The following is a 20580-nucleotide window of genomic DNA, read 5'->3' as shown; positions in this document are numbered from 1 at the left end:
CCCTCTTTCACTTACTTGCTTTTTAAAAAAAAAAATCTGGAGGGCTGTTCAATGAGATTCCACAGTTTTGTGAATCATCTTCTTCGTCGTCATCATCATCATCATCATCATCATCTACAGAACAGCAGGTTCCATTTCTTGAGGTGATCAATAGTGTAAGCTCACAATAAACTAAAATGGAATCATGTTGAGTTTGTGTGGGTTTGTACCATTGTGTCTCAGATATTTTCTATTATTACAGCGTTCTAATAACCCTCCTGTCATTCCATCCCATTTCTTCACCCAGCAGCTCAGGAGAAGGCACTCGTGCCATTAAATGTGCCATATATCTCCTCTTTTCTACAGATGCAGACGAGGAGCACAACACTCATGAAAGTTCAGCCACCTCCCTTGTAGCCAGTGCTGCAGCTGCCCCCACGCCTGATGCACACTAACCACTCTTTCATTTCTCAACAAGGACTCCATCTGCTGGGCAACGTTCTCACTCCTGCACAACGGCACCATCTGGTTGCTGCTTTGAACTTATCTGTTTATTTTTTTGTTTTTGTTTTTTTGTTTCTTGGTTTTATTTTGGAAATTGACTTTCCTTTTTTTTTTTACTTATAATTATAACTTTATAATTTAAATCCTTGTATTGCTTAATACTCTTCTGCTTTTGATGGAATGTTTGTACGGTCCAATTGTTAGGCTCAATATTGCACAAAATGGGCTGCAGCATGGGAGATATTGGCCTAGAGTTAACCCAGTACAGGGTCATATTTGCCCAGTGGGTGTTGCCATAGAGGCACAGAAAGTCTATTAACACTTAAGCCAGTGGAAAGCATATGGCAGTATGGGCATCATAGAATCCCCTCCCAGCTGAGCTCTCCCTAGAGATGATATACTCACACGTATACGTATGTACACACACACACACACACACACACACACACACACACACACACACACACACACACACACACACACACACACACACACACACACACACACACACACACAAGTGAACACATAGGTGACTGGAATGCCTATAAAGCTACTGGTGTTGCAGAGCTGTGCAGTCATTGCCAGAGATGGGTACATGCACACACAACCTAGCACTGACACACAGCCAGCTGAAATGCTCTTCCTGTGACAGAACCCAGAGCTAAATACACATTTGTGTGGAAAAACAAGCTGAAGAATGTCCACTCACATTTGTTATGTTGTTATTGTCTGTATGAAACTACCTGGTGCATTGTGTCCTGTAGAATATGCTGATCAGGACTTCACTAGCTCTACAGCAGTATTCAGTAAATGTGCGTTCTTGGAAACGTTTTTATTTACTGCACATGTTCGCTGATTGATGTGACTGATTTCATGTGTCTGATGAAACATTAGATTGTGTCTGTTGCTTTGCTCATAGAACTTTTTTTTTTGCTGTTGTATATCTTTACTTGCCAGTAAATTAGTTCCAAGTGCTTACATTGTTATAAGCTCAGTGTGAAAATTTTAAGAAAGTGTAAATCTGATAGGTGCCATATGGGTGACATTTCTACTGTGCCAAAATAATATAGATTTGTGTGGTACAATATATACCTGTGAACTTAAAAATTAAAAAATAGGGGATAAATATTTTAATATATAAAGCAGGGCAGTCAAACCTCATATTCTACTGACCAAACACGTGGCCATGTGTCCATTTCTCCAGTATGGTAAGCTGCATTTGTAAATCTAGACACTGTTCAAGCCACAATGCCATCTTAGGTACGACACGGCTCTATGCCTCACTGTTAAAAATATCAGTTGATTGGAACTTGTAATATAGTATGTGTACTTTCTGATTTGAACAGTCATTTGGATTTTTCAAGCGTTCTGTAAATATTTACTGTATATAAATAAGAACATTTATTTCTAACCGCCTGTGTACAGATACAGACAGTAGACTTATGCCTGCAATCAGCAGTGAACATTCGACTTATTACGATGTGGAAGGTCAGCATCATTATAAGTTCACCAAGTTATTTTGATTAAAGTGTATTATAGAAGGTATAACATTTTTTATTTTTCTTATGTCTGGAGTTGCTGCTCCAGCTGTTCTCAGACTGTTTTATCTTACAAATGATTAAATTAAATAAAATCATACCACTTCCTTTGATGCACTTAATTAAATTCTTAAAGTATATGAGCCACCACAACGTCTCCTAGATAGATATTCCCAAGCCATAATAATTGTGTTCAAGTATTTTGTATTAAAAAATTTAATTCTAACATTCCTTATGTACTAATATTTTGGCTTGATACCATACAGAGATTATTCTTTAACAGGAACAATTTTCAAAGTGCAAATGCTAATGGTGAATGTAATCAAAAGCACATGCTCACTGTGCTGCACATCAAGACTTGAGAAAAATCCCACCAGAAATATTAAATAACATCTTTTAATTTCTTTTATACCATTTTATATGTTAAATGGTCAACAAGCGCACTGTGTTTAAATCGTTAATGCTGCCTTTACCAAAGAGACAAACAGATTTATTTTGTAGATTAATACTTTGTTCCTTAGCACAACCCGTGTGAGAAGAAAAAGGGTCATGAGATTTTGTGCAATTTGTTTTTATGAGGTTTATTACGCTTAACAATAATTACTGCCTTAAATTCAATTTATTGTACTACTGATGTGTGATTATTCAAAACCTCAATGTAGTATCAGGTTGTTTTTTTTTCAAGATTTTGTTTTCTGACAAGAATGTATGCTAATTATCAGTCCTTGTATGCCAATCATTATTTGTATGAATTGTGTGTTATGAATCTTTTTTCTATTAATGTAGTGTTCAGTGGAAACTCAGCAATCATGAGCTGCTTCCAACATCAGCTTCTTCTGTCTCTGACTGTCTGCAAAATTACTGTTTTAAGCGATGTAGTAAGCATATATCAAATAGTTATTTATCATAATGCTGATATTAAATGTAAGTGACTTCATTTTTCCACATATCTTGTCACCAGCAAGTTCAGTAGGCTGATTACAGAGCATTAGGCATGACATTACAACCTGCTGACTACAGTACTGTACAAATGTATTAGTTAGGCAAATCTGGAGAAAGTCTGTGATGCAAAGTTGCTTTCATAATAATTTCATTTTTAAAATAACATAAGATTAAACACAATCAACATTTTGATCTGTCCACACCATTTAATATGAAATTTAAATGAAATTTAAATAAAATTTAGGTTGAGTAGTTCCATAGGAAGATGGTTGGATGTTTGGATGGTTGGTCACTCAGAATCCATGTTTTTTTTTTTTTTTTAAGAAAAGTGGTCTAAAATCCTCCTTCCTTTAATGACACACAATTTTAAATTCTATTTTATTTATTTATTTATTTATTTTTTTTGGAAAAAAGCATCTTCTTCTGATGCAGTAATTGACGAGAATATAAAATAAACAAAATCTAAGACTGCCTGCAAAGCCTTTGCACAATACTGTAAAACACATGCCTAGTGCTGCTAATACAATCCAAATGGTTGTGAGAATTCTATTTTCTTTTCACATTAAAGGTCACTCTGAGCGTACTATTGCCCTCAGGGGTGAGATGACCGACAGACCTGTTAACTGCATCTGTTTGCTTAGTCACCTTATCAGCAGTCAGCTGTGACATGAAGTGTGCAGTGAAATATACTCCATAGAACATAGGGAAACAGTGAATACAGTGAAATATTGCCTTAATTTTTTTGTTGTTGTTTGTTTGTTTTTGATGTCTTTTTTCTCATTTATAAAAGCAAACTGCCAGGTGTTTAAATTAGTTATGTCCGTCAATGTCTATGTTTCTGTCATGGCATTGTGTGGGTTTCATTCACTTCTCTGGAATTTGTACTGACAGAATGTAATAATAATAATAATAATAATAATAATAATAATAATAATAATAATTTCTTATTGATAAAAGTGAAGCGTGAACTAATAGATGATCAGTAGCAGATTTTTTCGATTAAGAGAAGTTTAGTAAGCAGCTCAGTGCCGTCCCCTGCAGGTTGTCTTATGTACCGCATCATAAACAATGTGAACGTGTGAAAAAAAATGTTTTAATCACATGGTTTTTTTTTTAAGTTCAGTTTTGTGGACTCTTTTTAAAGCATAAGCCATAAAATGATATAATTGTATGTATCCTTTGCAAATTTGACATATTGAGATTCCACACTAATGTCCTGTTCAAACTTTTTTTTTTCAAGTAGGAGGAAACAATCACAAACCAAGAGAGACACGTGGTGGTGCGATCCTGTTTGTTTCAGATGCTCCATCATTGCACTTTTGTGCCAATAAATCTAAACTCAAAGGGCTCAGATGACGACTCTGTGTTTTTATTTTAGCTCCATTCCTGCCTAAGATGTGTAACTTAACATGTGGCAAGACAGAAATTCTGATCAATACCATGGCTCTGACGCTAACAGCTGGATCTTTTGTCTTGCAGGTGAGAGGCCACGGTACCTGATCCGCTTCTCTAAGAAGCCCAGCTATTGTGCCAGTTCCTACTCACTGCCCCGAGAGAATCGAGCAGAAAGCAAGCTCACTGATGCCCGGAGCAGAGCCATGCATCTCCAGTGTATATCACTTCGCCGTGGGAGGTGACAAACCACCAAGCAGCAGGGACCATACACTCTTTACATTCCCATATTCACAAAGCCATAATAATAATAATAATAATAATAATAATAATAATAATAATAATAATAATAACAACAATTACTGTTATTATTATTATTATTATTATTATTATTATTACTACTACATATATATTGTACAAACCAGACACAATATTTAGGCCACCAAATATTCTTTTTGTTACAATATTCAGAATAAAACAAAACTGTTCAATAAAACAAGTTTGCAGAAATATGTAAACATGTGAAATATCAAATTAACCACATACATGTCTCAGACTTTAACACACACAGAGCAAATCACAGTAACATTAACAGCAACATTTTCACAGTCTAAAAATACAGCTACTTCTTTGTCTCCTTTTCTTCATCTTCCAAGTGAATCAGACGTGTTTCTCCTTTCATTAATCTTACCCCTGGTGAACAAAGAATCATCACATTACAGAACATTTGTTACAATTCTGTAAGAGATTAATGAAGATGATTTTTTTAACAAATGGAATCATGAAAACAAGCAAACAGACATCTACCTGGTATGAGAGGAGGGGAGTTGAGCACAGGCGTGTCTTTCCTGCGTGGTTTCTTTTGTCCCAGTTCTTCTTGCTGATTGTCATCAGAGCTTCTGACCTTCTGACTGTCCATCTCGGTGTTCTCATCTGTATGGACACAGCAAGAGTGTTTAAGGACAGTATACAGAAGTTTGACAAAAATTCCGTCCACACCCAGAGACAAGGGTTTGTGTGTGAGAAGCAGCACACCATCTGTCATGTCCTTTGTTGTTCTCAATTGATACATCTCCTGTTCTAGCATCAACCTCACAATGCTCAGATTTCTCCTAAAATACTCAGTAATAAAAGCAGACGTAGGACAGAGAGAGAGAGAGAGAGAGAGAGAGAGAGAGAGAGAGAGAGAGAGAGAGAGAGAGAGAGAGAGAGAGAGAGAGAGAGAGAGAGAGAGAGAGAGAGAGAGATTTAGGGCTACTTACAGGGATGTTCCTGCTTGTTTAGTCTGTGCTCGGCTGTCTTTGAGAGTGACCTCACACAGCCTGTAGACATGCTGGCAGTCTGCTCACATATCAGATAACAGCTTACTCTCTCACTGCACCCACATCCATTATTTAGGCCACAATCACTACCATGCACTCGCACATACAACACTTTGAATGCAGTGCGGTTTTTAGTCAAAATTTAAAACATTAAAAGGTCAGCGTAATTCTAACTTAATGCAGTTTATTACGTAAAAACATGCTATCTCTTCACAACGTAGAAAAAAAAATAACGGAATAGTTATATAATCAAGTTGCTATGCAAATTGGTAATTAAAACACTAAACACATTGATTAGTTTGTTTAGAAAAGCTTAATGACCAAAGAAAACATATGATGTAACATATTCTCATATCATAGTAGTATTTTCTGAAAAAGAAAGAAAAATCTTGAAAAGATATGTGCCAATTAAAGAGGGCATAATGTGACACTTACCCCAGTGCTGAGGCAGAGATACAAAGAGTGGAAGTTCACATCAAAGTGAAGACGGTTTATGTACCGAAGAGGAGGGGCAAACTCTGTTAGGGCCAGTTGTCACGACGACTGAATATCTTATGATGCCCCATGTATGAACATCAAAGGGTCTCTAATGAACCTATTTCAACAGTTTTAATGATTTTTCCAACATGTTAAGCAGAGTGGACCTTTAACTCATAAAGAGAAGGATGTACTGGGAGCATACCATAAATGAAGAAGGGATCGGATAGACGTGTGGTGAAAAAATAGAAAGAAAAAAGAAAAAAAATTATATTATTAAATTTTGATATCGATGTATGCAGCTCCAGTTAATAATCTGCATATTATTATTATTATTATTATTATTATTATTATTATTATTAGTAGTAGTAGTAGTAGTAGTAGTAGTAGTAGTAGTAGTAGTATTATTATTATTATTAAATAATCAAATGATACATCCTTGATAAGAATTAAAATAGCAATAATAAGAGCTTAGAGAAAATAAATATAATGTCTATGTTTCACAGTGATTGACTAAGTGGCACCAGTGTTTGTAGAGTATGAAACACAGTGACAGCTTTGATGTCACTGCTGATGAGATGTGAACCGTATTTACTCCACTTCAGTGAAGTGTGTGTCTGTGCAGGTTTGAAGGGGGTTTGAATATCATCTTATAATAAATGTGAAGTTTTGAAATCGTTGAAACAAAATCACTTATAACCTGCATAACAAACATACAATAATCATCTGAAAATTCATCATTTCATCATATCATTTTTATTGGTGTTTTCAAACTATACATACACTATATATGTTTTCACTTAAACATGTTATCACCAAAATATTTTAGAATATAAATTAATAATAAAAATATACATCTTGATTTAAAAAAAATAAAGAAAGTATCAAAATGTATCAAAAAATAATATAAAGAGCATCTTACACCTCTATTCTTTGCACTATGCTCCTCTAGCATTTGAAAGTCTTTATTTTGGGGCTCAAGAGCAGATACAGGCCATGAGAACAGTGCAAGAAGCAAGAAGGAGGTCAGGACCAGAACAGACTCAGCACAATAAACTTGGCAAAACAAAACTCTTGCTAGGTTGCTACTAAACATAATGGGAACAGGAAACAGCCAAGATACATGTATCAAAATAAATAAGAACAAAAACAAAACTAAAAACAGGTGAGTTCACTAAGGACACATACGGGACAATTAGCAAAGTAAACAAACACAGAACAGGAACAGAAATCAAACACACATGGAGATGCTGGTATTTGTGGGATTCGTAACAATTGTTCTCTGCTTCATATATCAGTTTGCTTGTATCTCCTTATTTTTAAGTTACTTACTCGGATAAAAGCATCTGCTAAATGTATAAATGTAAATGAATAAATGTTATTACAATACCACAACACCATAGATGTCTGTAAATTTCTTACATTGACTGATTTTATTAGTCTTGAATTCAAGACATACATAAATATTTTCAATGAATTTAAGTAAAAATATTGAGCTTATAAAATATTTTAGTGAAAAAATATAATAACACATCAAAATACTACATCAAGATTTATTTATCCTCTTCACTCCCCTTGATGTTGGAGAACTGAAAAGGAACATAAAAAAGCTCTAACAATCTTTATAGCATGTTTACTCAAAAACAGACTTTAGTATTTTCCTTAACCTTTAAAATGTCAAATAATTATTCAAGTTAAATTATGAAAATAATCAAAAATTATTAAAATGGTTTCATTTAAAGCCAAACTAATTGCAAATATTTTACTGAACACAAAACAGCAAAGCATTTATTTTACTGTATTACTTTTATTTTACTGATACAGTACTTACTTCTTACTCCAGTGAATCATTGTTGATGGATCCATCCTTTAACTGGAAGAAACAGAGCAATGAAACAATATTTGTAGTGCTCAATAATACTCATAATATTAAAGATTTGGAAAGGGAAGTAAATACATACACTTCTGATAAATCCTACAAAGTCCAACTTCTCAGCCTTCTGAATTAGCCTTGTGTCATCTGTGAGTTGTGTAGATAGACATGACTCGGGGCTGTCTGTCAGCAAGGTGCACTGAATGGCCACACTTTTTTTGGAGATGTGTCCCGGTTGCGGTGTAAACCTCAGCTGAGTGCACAGGTGGGACTGCTCATCCAAAAGTCTGCTCATTTTCTACAAAACAATAATAATGCACAATAATGCATTACATTTAAAAGGTTAGTATAAATAACCTTTATGTATTTATTTATATTATGTATAAATTGGGGGAGATGGTATATTCACGGTTAAATCTCTGTTCTTATGATCAGGCTCTCTTAAAGGTGGCTCTTATAACACCTTTATATACAAAATCTCTAGTCTGCCAGATGTGTTGAACCTCGAGCGTTAAGATTCTAAAATGCGATGTGAAAAATCAAGTATATATTCTCAGAGACTAATTACATAGTGATGTCTACTACAAACTTTTATACAGTTTGATAATACACATCACTTTATACAGTGTTGTCAACAGAGCTCAAATATATAAGTTGATACCCAGTACTTAGCTGACATGTACATCCTCACAAGAAAAAAACCCTTTTCAAGCTTCTGTTGGCAAGCGATGTGAGACACTACCAGCATGATGGACAGCATACGTTAAGACAATCTGTATCCTATCATCACATGCAGGATGTGTGTTATGTCTTTTAACAAAACCTCAATGAGATCTGCTACTAATCCAGCCATTCATTCCTGGTACAGATACTTATTACATCCATTTTATATTCATATGTCATTATCTAAAGATAAAATAAGCTGGATTAATGAAAAAGAGCTGGATACCATTTTCATGTTGTCGTCATAAGCCTTAACCAGCTCACTGAGCTGTTGTTCTAGCATTTCAGATTCCTGCTTGACAGCTGTTCTCAGCTTCAGAATGTCCTGCAACTCTGCCCTGTGAAAGAGAAAAACACGGTCAACACCTAATGACAATATTAGATAACTATATTTTTTTGAACAATTATAAAATGTCAACAGTGCCTGAACATGAAAATAAGCAGTAACATCCTGATGTCGGTGACCTGTTTGCCCTTTGCTGTGACCATGACTCTGTATGTATAAATTCGATAATTACTAGCTTTATTTCCTGATTACAGTGATAATCCCATATAAATCTTACAAACATTCAACTACTTCTTGTGGAGATATTGATTTTATGAGAATCTCTTAAGCATAATGCCTCCCTTGTCTAGTGGCAGAGACATATAAACATACATACTGTATAGAGTCTCTATATACAATAGCTGGCAGTATGAAGAACAAACAACCAATTTATAAACTGAGTAGCAAGGACTCCAAAACATTCTAATTATTGTGTTATGTAATTCCCATGAATTGAGCTGATTCAATAAAGGGGAGGAAATATTTTTTAAAAAAAGGCCTAAAAAGCTTATTTGGTCATTGTTGCTATGGTCTATAATTTTAATAACAAATAGGATCAAAAGTGGATCAAAAAAGATAAGTGGATCAGGACAAATAGAGGAAACCTTTTGTAAAATTTCTAATTTCTCACAGACATTACAACTTGATTATATTGTTATTAATTGCATTTCACATTAAGAAACAAAAAAAAATGGTAAGAATGTTATCATCTAATATAAAAAGAATATATTATACCTGTTGTCTCACCCAATATTTCTTGTTACCTAAATAAAACCTTTTAATTCCATATGCTTGTATTTAATGTCACTAGTACAAAAGGCTATAAGAATATTGACAATTACTGTAATGCAGAAAGTATACAGACCAACCTGTGTTCATCTGAGAAAGAACTATTTACAGTCTCCTGTTCCTCCTCAAGCCTCTCCTCGAGCTCGGTCAACATCTTCCGAAATTTCCACATACATCTCATCATGCTTATCAATTCATCCATGGAATACTGCAGAAACAAAGATAAAGCAGTACAATGTGTCAGCCACTTGAGTCCTCAGCTCTTTGTGTGTTAGCAACGAATATGTGTTTGAATGTGTTTATTGGTGAAGTGGTCAACAATCTCCACTCCCTTGCATCACACATGCAAATAAGCTATTCAAATGAAAATCTTTTCCATTTATGAAAGCCAGCCCTTAACCCTTTTAATCAACACTTGGCCGTGTCTAGTTTACTCTGGATGTATAACATAGCATACAATTTGCTTATTTTAACACCATGGTAAAAGCTATCTATCTATCTATCTATCTATCTATCTATCTAGCTATCTAGCTATCTATCTATCTATCTATCTATCTATCTATCTATCTATCTATCTAAAGTGAAAAAATGTACATTTTTACCAATTTGAACTTTATCTATTATTGAGTTATGAGTGACTCACAGGGAGGCTAGAGGTCGGGTTTAGATGTTCTGTACTTCCAGAATACTGTTTCTCGCTGATCTTATTCTGGCAGCAGCATCGCTGTTTGTGCCGACAGGAGCCACAGATCTGAACTCCTGACCAAAGTGCTGCCTCCCACCGTGTGTCCTCCTCATAAGACCGGGCTTTGTCGAGAGAGTATGGTCCCTTGAAGGTCTCTTGAGAAAGCCATGGTTTGGATAATGTGTGTTCCATTGTTGTAGTAGTGTTTGTGCTTCGTGCCTTGTCTGAGATATTAGCCACATCTGAGTCTAATTGATCCCTGCTCTCTCTTCTGAGGTGAGAATCACTGGTAGGACTGTGTCTTGCTGGTGAGTTGTGGCTGATGCTGCCTCTCAAAGAACTCTGGGAGGCCAAGCTCGAGCACATTTGCACTGAGACAGAACGACCATAGTATCCTATTGTAGAGAATGGGACATTGTTTTCTGTACCTGCTTTTGGGTCTGTGGAAGACGAATCTGTTTTATACACAGAAACATCTGATTTCCATATTTTCATCTGTGAATCCCTGTCCACAACCACATCACCAGATGGACTTAAGTTATTTAGAAATTTTTCACTTTCATTAAAACTGCCACCATAGTCATGTAGAACTGGTGAATCCTTTTGTAATGTGGTATTTTGTACAGCATTGGCACTGTTGTCATGTAGACCTGGCGAGTCTTCCTGTATTATTGTACTTTCTCCCACACAGTTGCCAACAATGTCTTTCTGCAAAACTTTTTTATTCTCCAAATAATCTGTTCTATCAGTGTCCTGTAAGTGGCTCTTCGTAGTGTAACCTACACTTATTATCATCCTATTATGTGCTGGTCCCATTTCTCCATTAATATTTGAGTCCATTGAAGAGAATTCAGTCTGTTTCAGCAATTTATCAGGATCCTGGGTATATGGAGGATGGATCTCTTGGTCCATACTCTTCTGTGGGCTTTCTGTACTATCCCCTGACATGGCATTCAGCACCTGTATCATACACAATAAGATATGGAACAGATATTTCCATTTAATTATAAGAAAACTTTTTGAACTGTGCAAAAATAGTTTGTTCCTGGAACAGACCTCTTTTTTCCATAGCTGCAAATGCATTTGCAGTAGTCAGTCCTACCTTCATAAGCTCAGGCCCAGGGTTGGGGTAAGCAGGAACAAAAGGTTCCTCCAAAAATCCACTGCTGTCAGACTGACAGCTATTTGTCCTTACTCGAGTAAGGTATGCCCGCACGTTACTACCTACAGAAAATCACAATAACATTTGTTAGTGTTGATCCCTTGCTCCATTTCATACTGTGGACCTCTTTTAACACCACATTAAAGCATTAAACATAAATAAACACAAGGAATTCGTTTTTCTATAAACACAAAGCAGACTTTACCTCACCAAAGGATGGACCTGATAAAAACTACTACAAAAAGGTCAGTGCACATACCTGGCTGATCAGCAGTGCCAGTGCAGATTCCTCCTATGCTTCCCTCATCAAAGCTCTGAATCTGAAGACAGAAAAGAAATAAAATTAATTAGGATAATTCTAGCATTCGTTCTGATAAATATCTCATCACCCTCACATACTTTTGTTAATGATGTGTTACAATCTGGCACTTTACAACAGAAATCCTGTTAATGGGCTAATTTGGGTGTTTTTGGTGGATGTTTGAACTTCATCAAGGGCATGTTAATTAGCTCAAAAGCTGAGTCAGGTGACTTGATAAAATGCAGTTCATGGGGTATAAGGATTAGGAAACACTTCGGATTAGGAAGAGAAAAACATTTTGTCGAATGGCTTAATAATTGATGCTAGATGGGAAACTGGAGCAGAGTCATTATAAAACAAATTTTCAAGGGAGCCCAAAAAAAGAGTAAAATAGGATCATACAATAAAAAATGAAAATACAGACTTTACCTCTTCTAGTTCGAAAGACTCTGCTGGCATTCCTGTGGCCGCTTTTGCAGAGGAGATGACTGACGTAACATTTTTCAGTTCTTTACCGGCCCTTGGACTGCTGCTCTTAAACTGAGAGATAGACGTAGTCTCAGTGGATTCAGCTCCTTCTGAGATTAAGGTCTGTTCCTCTACTAGAGGACTAAGACTACCACGTTTCAGAGGGATTCTTTTGTCAATAGGAAGATCTCCAGGCAGCTCTGGACTGTATGGTTGGCCTGCTAATGAAGGGGAGAGTGGCTGCTCATCTCTGTATTTGGTCAGTCGGCTAAGGGACTTCTTGGAGGCATTCCGGAAGAGCATGCCAACCCGTTTCCTCCGCACCCTGGCTTCTTCCGAGAGTTCGACAGGCTTCTGAGCACCTGGAATGGCACCTCCAACCAAGGAATTGAAGGCTGTAGTGACCTGCTGTAGGACCTCTATCTGTCTAAACCGATCTGCATATGAGGAAGAGAAATTTTTAAGCAGCATTCAAACAGGCACCAGGAATCTGGCCTTCATCACACGGCAGTTATCCAGAAAATGAACAGACTACATTTCACTCTGCTGCAGGACAACAAAAACAACAAAATGAACTAATCTCTAATAAGATTAAGTATTGCTCACTTCTGACATCTGGATTCTCTATATCTATGCGGTTCTGCTGAGCCTCCAAAAAGACCTTGAGGTTGATGCCACGGGCCTGGGACTGATGGTTTATAAAACGGGCTGGGATCTTCACTGTGATGTCAGGCTCCTCAGCACCAAAGCCCAGATCCAATAGCAACTCCTCTGGATCATCCTGCCAGAGGTTCAGGACATCCATGGCACTAGAAAAGTAGCATGATTGAGAGTTTGGATAGTAAAATACACCAGAGTCAAGAAACTTGACTAAGTGAATGAAGGAAAGGTACCTTGGTGGTCCAGAATGACCTGTAATTCCTGATGTCAAGCTGTTCCAGGCAGAGGTCAGAGGAGGTCTTTCAGGATATGAACTGATATGTGAACAGACCATTGTAATACATCAGAAAATTTAGGCCAAACCTGAAAGTGCTTAGTGCTCACCTGAAACCACCACACATTGGAACCCTAAATCCTGTTTCCAATCCCACCTTGTTTTCCACATCGCATATCTTTCCCAGCAAACCTCATGCAAACCAATGCAGTCTGTACATTTGCATGGGAAATATAAGGCACTGTCCCAATTCATACCAACGTCACAAACATCACATGACCTTTAGGCACATCCCTTTTTGCTCATGTGTCACATCCTGGGACATCACTACAGCAGGGACTCCCAGTACTGCTTAAAGTGCAAACCTGCTGTACTAATTTTAGTGCTTTCCCTGAACTGCCACACCCATTAAACCCCATTCAGTCAGGTGTTAAAGCAGAGAAATCTCTACAGTATAGTTCTTAGCATACTCACAAATTGAGAAACAAATACAAATTAAACATAAATAATAATACAACAGACCAGGAGTAAAGCATATATACACTGTACTATAAATAAATAATTCCTTGGGGGAAAAAAAGTTGAAATGAAACTGTCAAATGCATGCTATCTAGACTTTTAAAAAAAAAAAACAAAAAAAAAAACAAGTATTTTCTTTTATCACATTCCTACTTATATTCTGCTTAAAAGGAAAACAAGAGAAAAGAAAATCTTACCTGAGAAATCCTTGCACAGTATTTTTACCACATTCTGTTTGGGAAACAGGTAAAAAAAGAGACTGTTATCCTCAACTACATTAAAACAAACCAAGAAACCCAGTGTCTGTTTGGTGTCATTTACATTATGGCAGTGCAGTACAGTAGCTATATTAGGTAAGAGTTCTCTTCTTGGTACTTTCATTTGGCTGTATGCTTACATTGCACCATCAAGAACTTTCCTTCAGCTTGCTCCCTTTGGCATTATGTCAGGGACAAAGTGAGCCTCGGTGTCTTCTCATAAGAGTATCTTTAATGCAGGCCTATCCTATTATGCCGCCTCTTCTTCTGCCAAAACATTAGCTGTGTTTGATTCTGTGGGGCACTGACAATCTGTTCCATTCAGGGTTTTCTTTCCCTTTCTAAGACATATGATTTTCTTAACTGCCATTTTAAAACCACTGGTCCAGATCCATTAATAATGATTTGTTTAATAGCAGACAAAGAAGCCAGAAAGATGCACAAAGTTTCACAGTACACATTTTGGTTAATGGAAATGCAGCCCTAACAAATCTGAAACATATATCTCAACAGATAAATACACATGGAACGTCAAACTATAGTATGTAGCATTGAAATCAAGTCCATTAATGCTAGTTACAGAGAAGAAAACAATTTGTGCTATTTAATCTGAACAAGAAGCAACACAACTACGCAAAAACACAAAATTTTAACTAAATGCTCCCAGTCACTCAATCGTAAAACTGCATTCCTTTTCTATTCTTTTTTTTTTTTTTTTGAGTTGCTGAATAATTCACAGCAACTACTGCAATAAATAACACTTAAATAGCACAAATGACACTTTACAAACAATGCCATATCAAAGTGATGCCAATACTGTAGCTTTTTGGGTTAGCTGTTACAAAATCTCAGTGGTGTTGGCATATTTGTGGTTTCAGAGCTGGTACGAGTTGTAGCTGTTCTATCCCTGTGAGCGAGGCTTGTTGACGTTTACTAGGAAGGAAAATATCTTTAGTCTGTTAATTTCATCCTGCATCTTTCTTACCTTATTATGTCCCTTCGTTGTGCGATTTTATGAGGAGCACCTAGAGCAGCTATGGTGATTCTTTACTTGCATAGACACACAGAGCCAAATGCTTGACTCAGACAGAGGTGACAGACAGCAGAGTACTGGTGTGTCTCACACCATGATGGTGTTTAAACAAGAACAGTGTGCTAGTTCTTGCCAAACTAACAGAGTTCCTCGGTACAGTTAAACATCCAGTCAGGGCAAAGAGAGAGGCTTAATGCTGTATCCCTGAGCCAATCCTCCATATTCCACATGCCCCAGTGTTGTGCCAATACATTTAGCTGTAATCTAAATAAGCCAGGATCGGAATGAGGTTTGCTCTGTGTGTGTCAGAGCATGAGAGCAAAAATAATGAATAGAAATAATAACTTTGAGCACTTTGGTGATAAATCAAAGGTATGTTTAAAACTAAATGTCCTATTTCAGCCTAGTACTTTTATTTCAACTTTCCTCAAAGCCTTAAAAATTTTAAATGGAGCAATGGGTTTACCTTTTGAAAACAGTGCTACGTTATCTTCAGACATGCCAGTCTCCTTCAGATCCTGTGCTATAAGCAAAGTGGCATTGTTTATTTAACAGCATATACAAAATCAATTACAGTGTAAACTAACAGTCAGAGACTCCCCAAGTCATCAATTTAAGTACAACCCCATCTTAGCTTAGCTGCTCAACTGCAACAGGTTTGAAATCAATGAGCTTACCTCTTCAGTTGCATAGTTTATTTGTTTGTTTGTTTGTTTTTTATCTCTCACATTACCAAACATTACATAATTACTTCTACTGACTATACTGATCTCATATGTGTTTAGTGGCAATAATCCTCAATAGATTGAATTGCTGTGAAAACTTTCCAGTCCAGAGTTGTTCCAGCCCAGGACTGCTTTGCATGTTGTTTGACTGGATCAGGCATGCAGAGCCACTGCCCATTAAGTGGCGTCTTAAAATGGCTAGAATCAGTTCCCAAGGGAAAATGCGAACACGCCATCTGTAATGTTCTTTTAAGCAAAGATGGCTAAATATTACAGATATATATATATATATATATATATATATATATATATATATATATATATATATATATATATATATATATATATATATATATTCCCATTCCAAGACAACACTTTAGACACTGTTAAGAAATGTCTGAGGAGTCAGTTAAAACATTTTTAATGTCTGTCTTACCTGTATATTCCTGGACACTCATTTGTTTAGCATCTTTACTAAAAAAATTATAAAATATTTTAATACAGTACAGCCATGGTGCATCTTACACAAATACATTTTAGACTTGTAAAAAGTAATACATTATGTCAGTACCTGATACAGTCAGATACACTGTACAAAATACCTGATACATTATGAGTCATTTACAATTTCAAGAAAATCATACTATACTGTATTTAAAAAGATTTAATTAGCCATTGGTCACTCAAAACAATTAGGTGAATCAGTACTTACTTAATGTGAATATTCCACATATTAATGCTGTCCTGATTATACTTTTCTGTAAAATAACAGAAAAGTAAAATAGCTAAATACTAATACTGTACTCAACGCTCTCCCAGTTTACATTTATTATACAGTATACACAGTTATTAGATTAACTCTGTTTTATGTAAGGACACTTTAATAATTGGTTTATTACTGTACCATGCCCATCATTCATAATTTACAAAGGTATTACAATAAATATAATGCTTTTTACACCAAGTCTGTCAAGCCGCCATTATTTCATCCTACCTGTAACAGCCCTTGTGATTGGCTGAGTGCTTGTTACACCACCAATCTCACTCCATCTGGATCTAGATGCCAGTAGCCTTGCTCTTTTATCATCCACATGATCAGCATCCATTTCTGTAGTCACAAAATCAAACTCATTACATGTTAAAAACCTTATAACAAAAGATGGTGTTTGTAATCCAGCAAACAACTTGCAACCAACCCCAAAATGATGGGTAAACACAGAGTGATTGAGTCCAGGTCACAAACCAGCCTTTCCTTCTTACTTAGTATGGTTGTAGTTTCCTGCCGCAATGTTTACCAGGACTGAGTGGCGTACCTGGAGATTCTTCTGCAGAAAACACTGGCCAGAACAGAAATATAAATTATCGTTCCATATAATTTTACCTTTATGCTACAAAGATTTCGACTTAGAGTATAGCAGTAACACCCATTCGCATAATTATAATATTACATATACAATTTACATAATAACAACACACCTTAATGAACTAAGTAGCAAACCTTCCTGGTTGGAAGTAAGCTTTTCAGCACAAAAAAACCCCAAAACAATACATGCGCAGCATGTAGGATACTCCAGGACCGGGTTTGGGCACCTGTTCCTTAGAGGAAAAGATTCACCGTGAAACAGTAAAGTATATCTGACTGGTCACTTTTTTCCTTTGAAAAAAATGGCATATTGCCACCCTTATGGGTGTGATCTCTTCCAGGATGCCAGTGTCTCCATCTAAAGGTACAAGGGCTTCCTAAAGTGATTGATGATTATGAAAATGATGTAAATCCCATGTTATGGCCTTAACAGTTACTATCCAACCTGATCATTAAAATGCCAAGGTCAAGGTGTATAGAGACAGACAGACAGACAGATAGATAGATAGATAGATAGATAGATAGATAGATAGATAGATAGATAGATAGATAGATAGATAGATAGATAGATAGATAGATAGAGACTTTATTGATTCCAATTGAAATCGCATTGTTAAAGCAGTAGTTACAGTTAAACATACATTATAAAATAGCATCATATACAGTATATAAAATCATATATTATCAAATACTAAACATGCCTATGTTCATTAAAATGCCTCCTTCTGATTATCTAAACCATTGATGTCTATGAAAAGGTTTATAATAATAATAATAATAATAATAATAATAATAATAATAATAATAATAATAATAATAATAATACACGATGAGTTACAACACATGAAAGAAATAAACAGATCAGTAACAATAATAAGCCAAAGTAATAATAATATATTTCTGTATATTAGCACTGTGTCGGTCACCTACAGTATTATTAGGTCATAAAGCAGGTTGATGTATTTAGTAACAGTTTAAATTCAACACATTGCTTTAAAGTTTCCACGTGATTTAAGCTTCAGCAGTCTTTATTTATCAGTGTCGAGGAGACATTGGCGCACATTAAATAGACATAACGTGTATTTACTACATTTACGACTAAAACGTTGTAATTCTTTTATCCTTTTCCTTTCAGCTTGACTAAGCCGAACTACTGTTGACAGACAACATTCTCACTCTGGTAAAGATTCCAGGACAACGTTAACTCACCTTAACTCGTATCCATATATTTCTCCTGCAGGTCTGCGTTAAAGCCTATAGGTTTATGTTACGGTTATTTGACTTCCGGCTTCAGGTTGTCTAATTTGGTCTCGTGCCCACATGTCAGAACTTTATTCAAATAACTAACCAAAGACGTCATTAGACGAGCGCGCGCGCTTATTTATGGCACAAAAGAAACTTCTAGGCAAAAGAAAAAACAAAACAGGATCATAATGTGTGATTTAGAGATGTCTCTGGTTTGCCATCATTCATACCCAGGGTGTGAAAATGTTAAATAATGTAATTACTTTTTTCGTGACCAGGCTGTAGAACAAAATGAAGGTATTTCGGGAAATATGATGCGCGTTGTTGTGCCGGTTTGTGACAGCAGATGGCAATAAAAGACCACTGGGAAATGGATTTGAAAAACCTCACACACACACACACACACACACACACACACACACACACACACACACACACACACACACACACACACATATATATATATATATATATATATATATATATATATATATATATATATATATATATATATATATATATATATATATATATATATGTACAAATTTAGGGGACCACAGTTGTACCCAGTTGGATCGTTAAATATACAGTACAACAGTACAACATTAGTGCTGTCCTAGCTAAAAACTTATATATGTTGAAGGTAAAATGATTTAAACATAAAAATAAAAAAAGATCAGGTATCACCTATTTCTGGTACCACCCCAGCAACAATAAAATAGACAGTTTAGTACCTTTTCTTGACTAAATGTTTACCTGGGATTAAAGTGCAGCTGTGCCCTTGAGAAAAGGACATCCAACCACAGTCCAACCTTCTGTTTATTAGGACCCAGTTTTCTGAACAAAAATATATCCTACATTCAGATATAAAACAAGAATTCACTGTCACTGTATTGCAATCTAAGGCCAGGTGTAAGATCATAAGATTTCAATAATATAATATATAACACCAGCATCTAACATAAAGTACACTCTCTCTTCAAACCATATGTGAAGAAAACAAAAGCACAGAATAATTAAGCAGCATTGGCTGGAATTTGTTTATAATGGTACACATTCTTGACGCGACATGAATATTTGAACAGCCAGCAACTGCTAATTTAATCATTCAACATCTGTTACAGTTACTCCAGCTTCCACACCAAGCTTTGTCTAAAGGCATTAAGCTTTGGGAGAGAGAGCCTTACTGTGTAAAAAAGGCCTGGGATTTAAACGTTTTTCTCTATATTTGACATTTTCTGTTCATTCAAATAATTCACTTGTGTAATTTATAAAAGATACACACAATTTTCTATATATGCAGGTTACTTTTTTGCATTTACTTTTTTTTTACCAGCACATACGTATTCTTGTAGTGTTTTTTTTTTTTTTTTCCAAATCGATATGTCTATTTCATATCTTGAGTCCATATCATGTGTGACTACAGTATGTGTGGGATTGAAGCCCATTTGTGCCCAATTGTCAAGGATCTGTGCAATAAGAAGGTGGTGGCAGTTTTGAGCGCACTGTGTTCTCGCTGGTTTTGGACAGGACTGGCTACAGCCTGTCTGTGGGTGGCATGCACAGAGCCTGGCGAGGCTGTTGGGTGGTCACAGGGTCCAGACCATGACTAATCCAGACCCCAACCAGGCTGACCAGATGGGGCCATCAGATTGGCTGTGAAGAGAAGCAGGCCAAAATTTCAGTAGAGGCAATAACAAATACACTGCAACGGCAATGTGACTATTATGTAACTTTCTTTGTACAATATATTGTAGGTACTATACACATGTCACAATGGGCATGATCACACACAAGCCAACAGAGTCTTCAAAATGAATATGTTTCCATCCTTGAGAGTCTCAGCTGCCTTAAATAACAATTGTGATCTCTGTATCTATAGGTACCCTGTAAATATCTGTCTAAGATCTGCTAAGATGTGCTGTATCCTTTTATTGGAGTCTGCTATGGACGAGTAGATTAACCAAGCCATCAGTGGGCAGGCTGGGAGCTACATTGCCAGAGCCTTGTTTTCCACTGAATTC

At 36.1% G+C, this 20580-nt stretch overlaps 3 protein-coding genes across 9 annotated transcripts in view; 1 reads left to right on the top strand and 2 right to left on the bottom strand.

Annotated features, from left to right (window-relative positions):
• Positions 1–4664, top strand: part of pde1ca (phosphodiesterase 1C, calmodulin-dependent a) — a 60443-nt gene extending 55779 nt beyond the window's left edge. For 3 of the 5 annotated variants that reach the window (XM_047811584.1, XM_027149550.2, XM_027149551.2), the window contains one exon: positions 346–4314. In XM_047811584.1, coding sequence (XP_047667540.1) covers positions 346–434 — 89 coding nt within the window. In that variant the 3' untranslated portion in view covers positions 435–4314. Of the gene's footprint in view, positions 1–345; positions 4315–4442 lie in introns of those variants that run through there. The other 2 variants (XM_047811583.1, XM_027149549.2) reach the window with 2 other exon arrangements.
• Positions 4665–4759: 95 nt separating this feature from the next.
• On the bottom strand, positions 4760–6183 carry ppp1r17 (protein phosphatase 1 regulatory subunit 17). Its single transcript, XM_047810665.1, has 4 exons — positions 6113–6183; positions 5618–5696; positions 5163–5288; positions 4760–5048 (listed from the first exon to the last, which is right to left on the bottom strand). Exons 2-4 carry the CDS (start codon positions 5685–5687, stop codon positions 4978–4980), a joined length of 267 nt encoding a protein of 88 aa, XP_047666621.1. The 5' UTR covers positions 5688–5696; positions 6113–6183; the 3' UTR covers positions 4760–4977.
• Positions 6184–7035: 852 nt separating this feature from the next.
• itprid1 (ITPR interacting domain containing 1) lies at positions 7036–18790 on the bottom strand. Of its 3 annotated transcripts, none has more exons than XM_027148742.2 (18): positions 18521–18790; positions 17145–17285; positions 16943–17056; positions 16661–16706; positions 16385–16422; positions 15690–15746; positions 14131–14164; positions 13374–13454; positions 13087–13289; positions 12442–12917; positions 11971–12031; positions 11652–11773; positions 10508–11509; positions 9945–10072; positions 8977–9088; positions 8116–8325; positions 7986–8027; positions 7036–7743 (listed from the first exon to the last, which is right to left on the bottom strand). In XM_027148742.2, exons 3-17 carry the CDS (start codon positions 17052–17054, stop codon positions 7989–7991), a joined length of 2721 nt encoding a protein of 906 aa, XP_027004543.2. In that variant the 5' UTR covers positions 17055–17056; positions 17145–17285; positions 18521–18790; the 3' UTR covers positions 7036–7743; positions 7986–7988. The 3 variants fall into 3 exon arrangements, with proteins under 3 accessions (XP_027004543.2, XP_027004547.2, XP_047666620.1); XM_027148746.2 differs by having other exon boundaries at positions 17209–17285; XM_047810664.1 differs by lacking the exons at positions 15690–15746; positions 16385–16422; positions 16661–16706; ... (1 more) ...; positions 17145–17285; positions 18521–18790 and adding an exon at positions 15176–15640.
• Between the last annotated feature and the right edge of the window lie 1790 nt (positions 18791–20580).

Source organism: Tachysurus fulvidraco, chromosome 3, assembly GCF_022655615.1.
Source record: "Tachysurus fulvidraco isolate hzauxx_2018 chromosome 3, HZAU_PFXX_2.0, whole genome shotgun sequence".
Classification (NCBI taxonomy): domain Eukaryota; kingdom Metazoa; phylum Chordata; class Actinopteri; order Siluriformes; family Bagridae; genus Tachysurus; species Tachysurus fulvidraco.
This window is presented reverse-complemented; position numbering and strand designations above follow the sequence as displayed.

Excerpts from the sequence above, each read along its gene's own strand:
- ppp1r17 (XM_047810665.1), bottom strand. The coding sequence starts at position 5,687 with ATGTCTACAGGCTGTGTGAGGTCACTCTCAAAGACAGCCGAGCACAGA. Across the intron at positions 5,289-5,617 it reads AAACAAGCAGGAACATCCCT|ATGAGAACACCGAGATGGAC; the intron begins GTAAGTAGCCCT and ends GTGTCCATACAG. Across the intron at positions 5,049-5,162 it reads CTCCCCTCCTCTCATACCAG|GGGTAAGATTAATGAAAGGA; the intron begins GTAGATGTCTGT and ends TTTGTTCACCAG.
- itprid1 (XM_027148742.2), bottom strand. The coding sequence starts at position 17,054 with ATGGATGCTGATCATGTGGATGATAAAAGAGCAAGGCTACTGGCATCT. Across the intron at positions 15,747-16,384 it reads GAGTGTCCAGGAATATACAG|CACAGGATCTGAAGGAGACT; the intron begins GTAAGACAGACA and ends CTTTGCTTATAG. Across the intron at positions 13,290-13,373 it reads GGTCATTCTGGACCACCAAG|TGCCATGGATGTCCTGAACC; the intron begins GTACCTTTCCTT and ends CTACTTTTCTAG.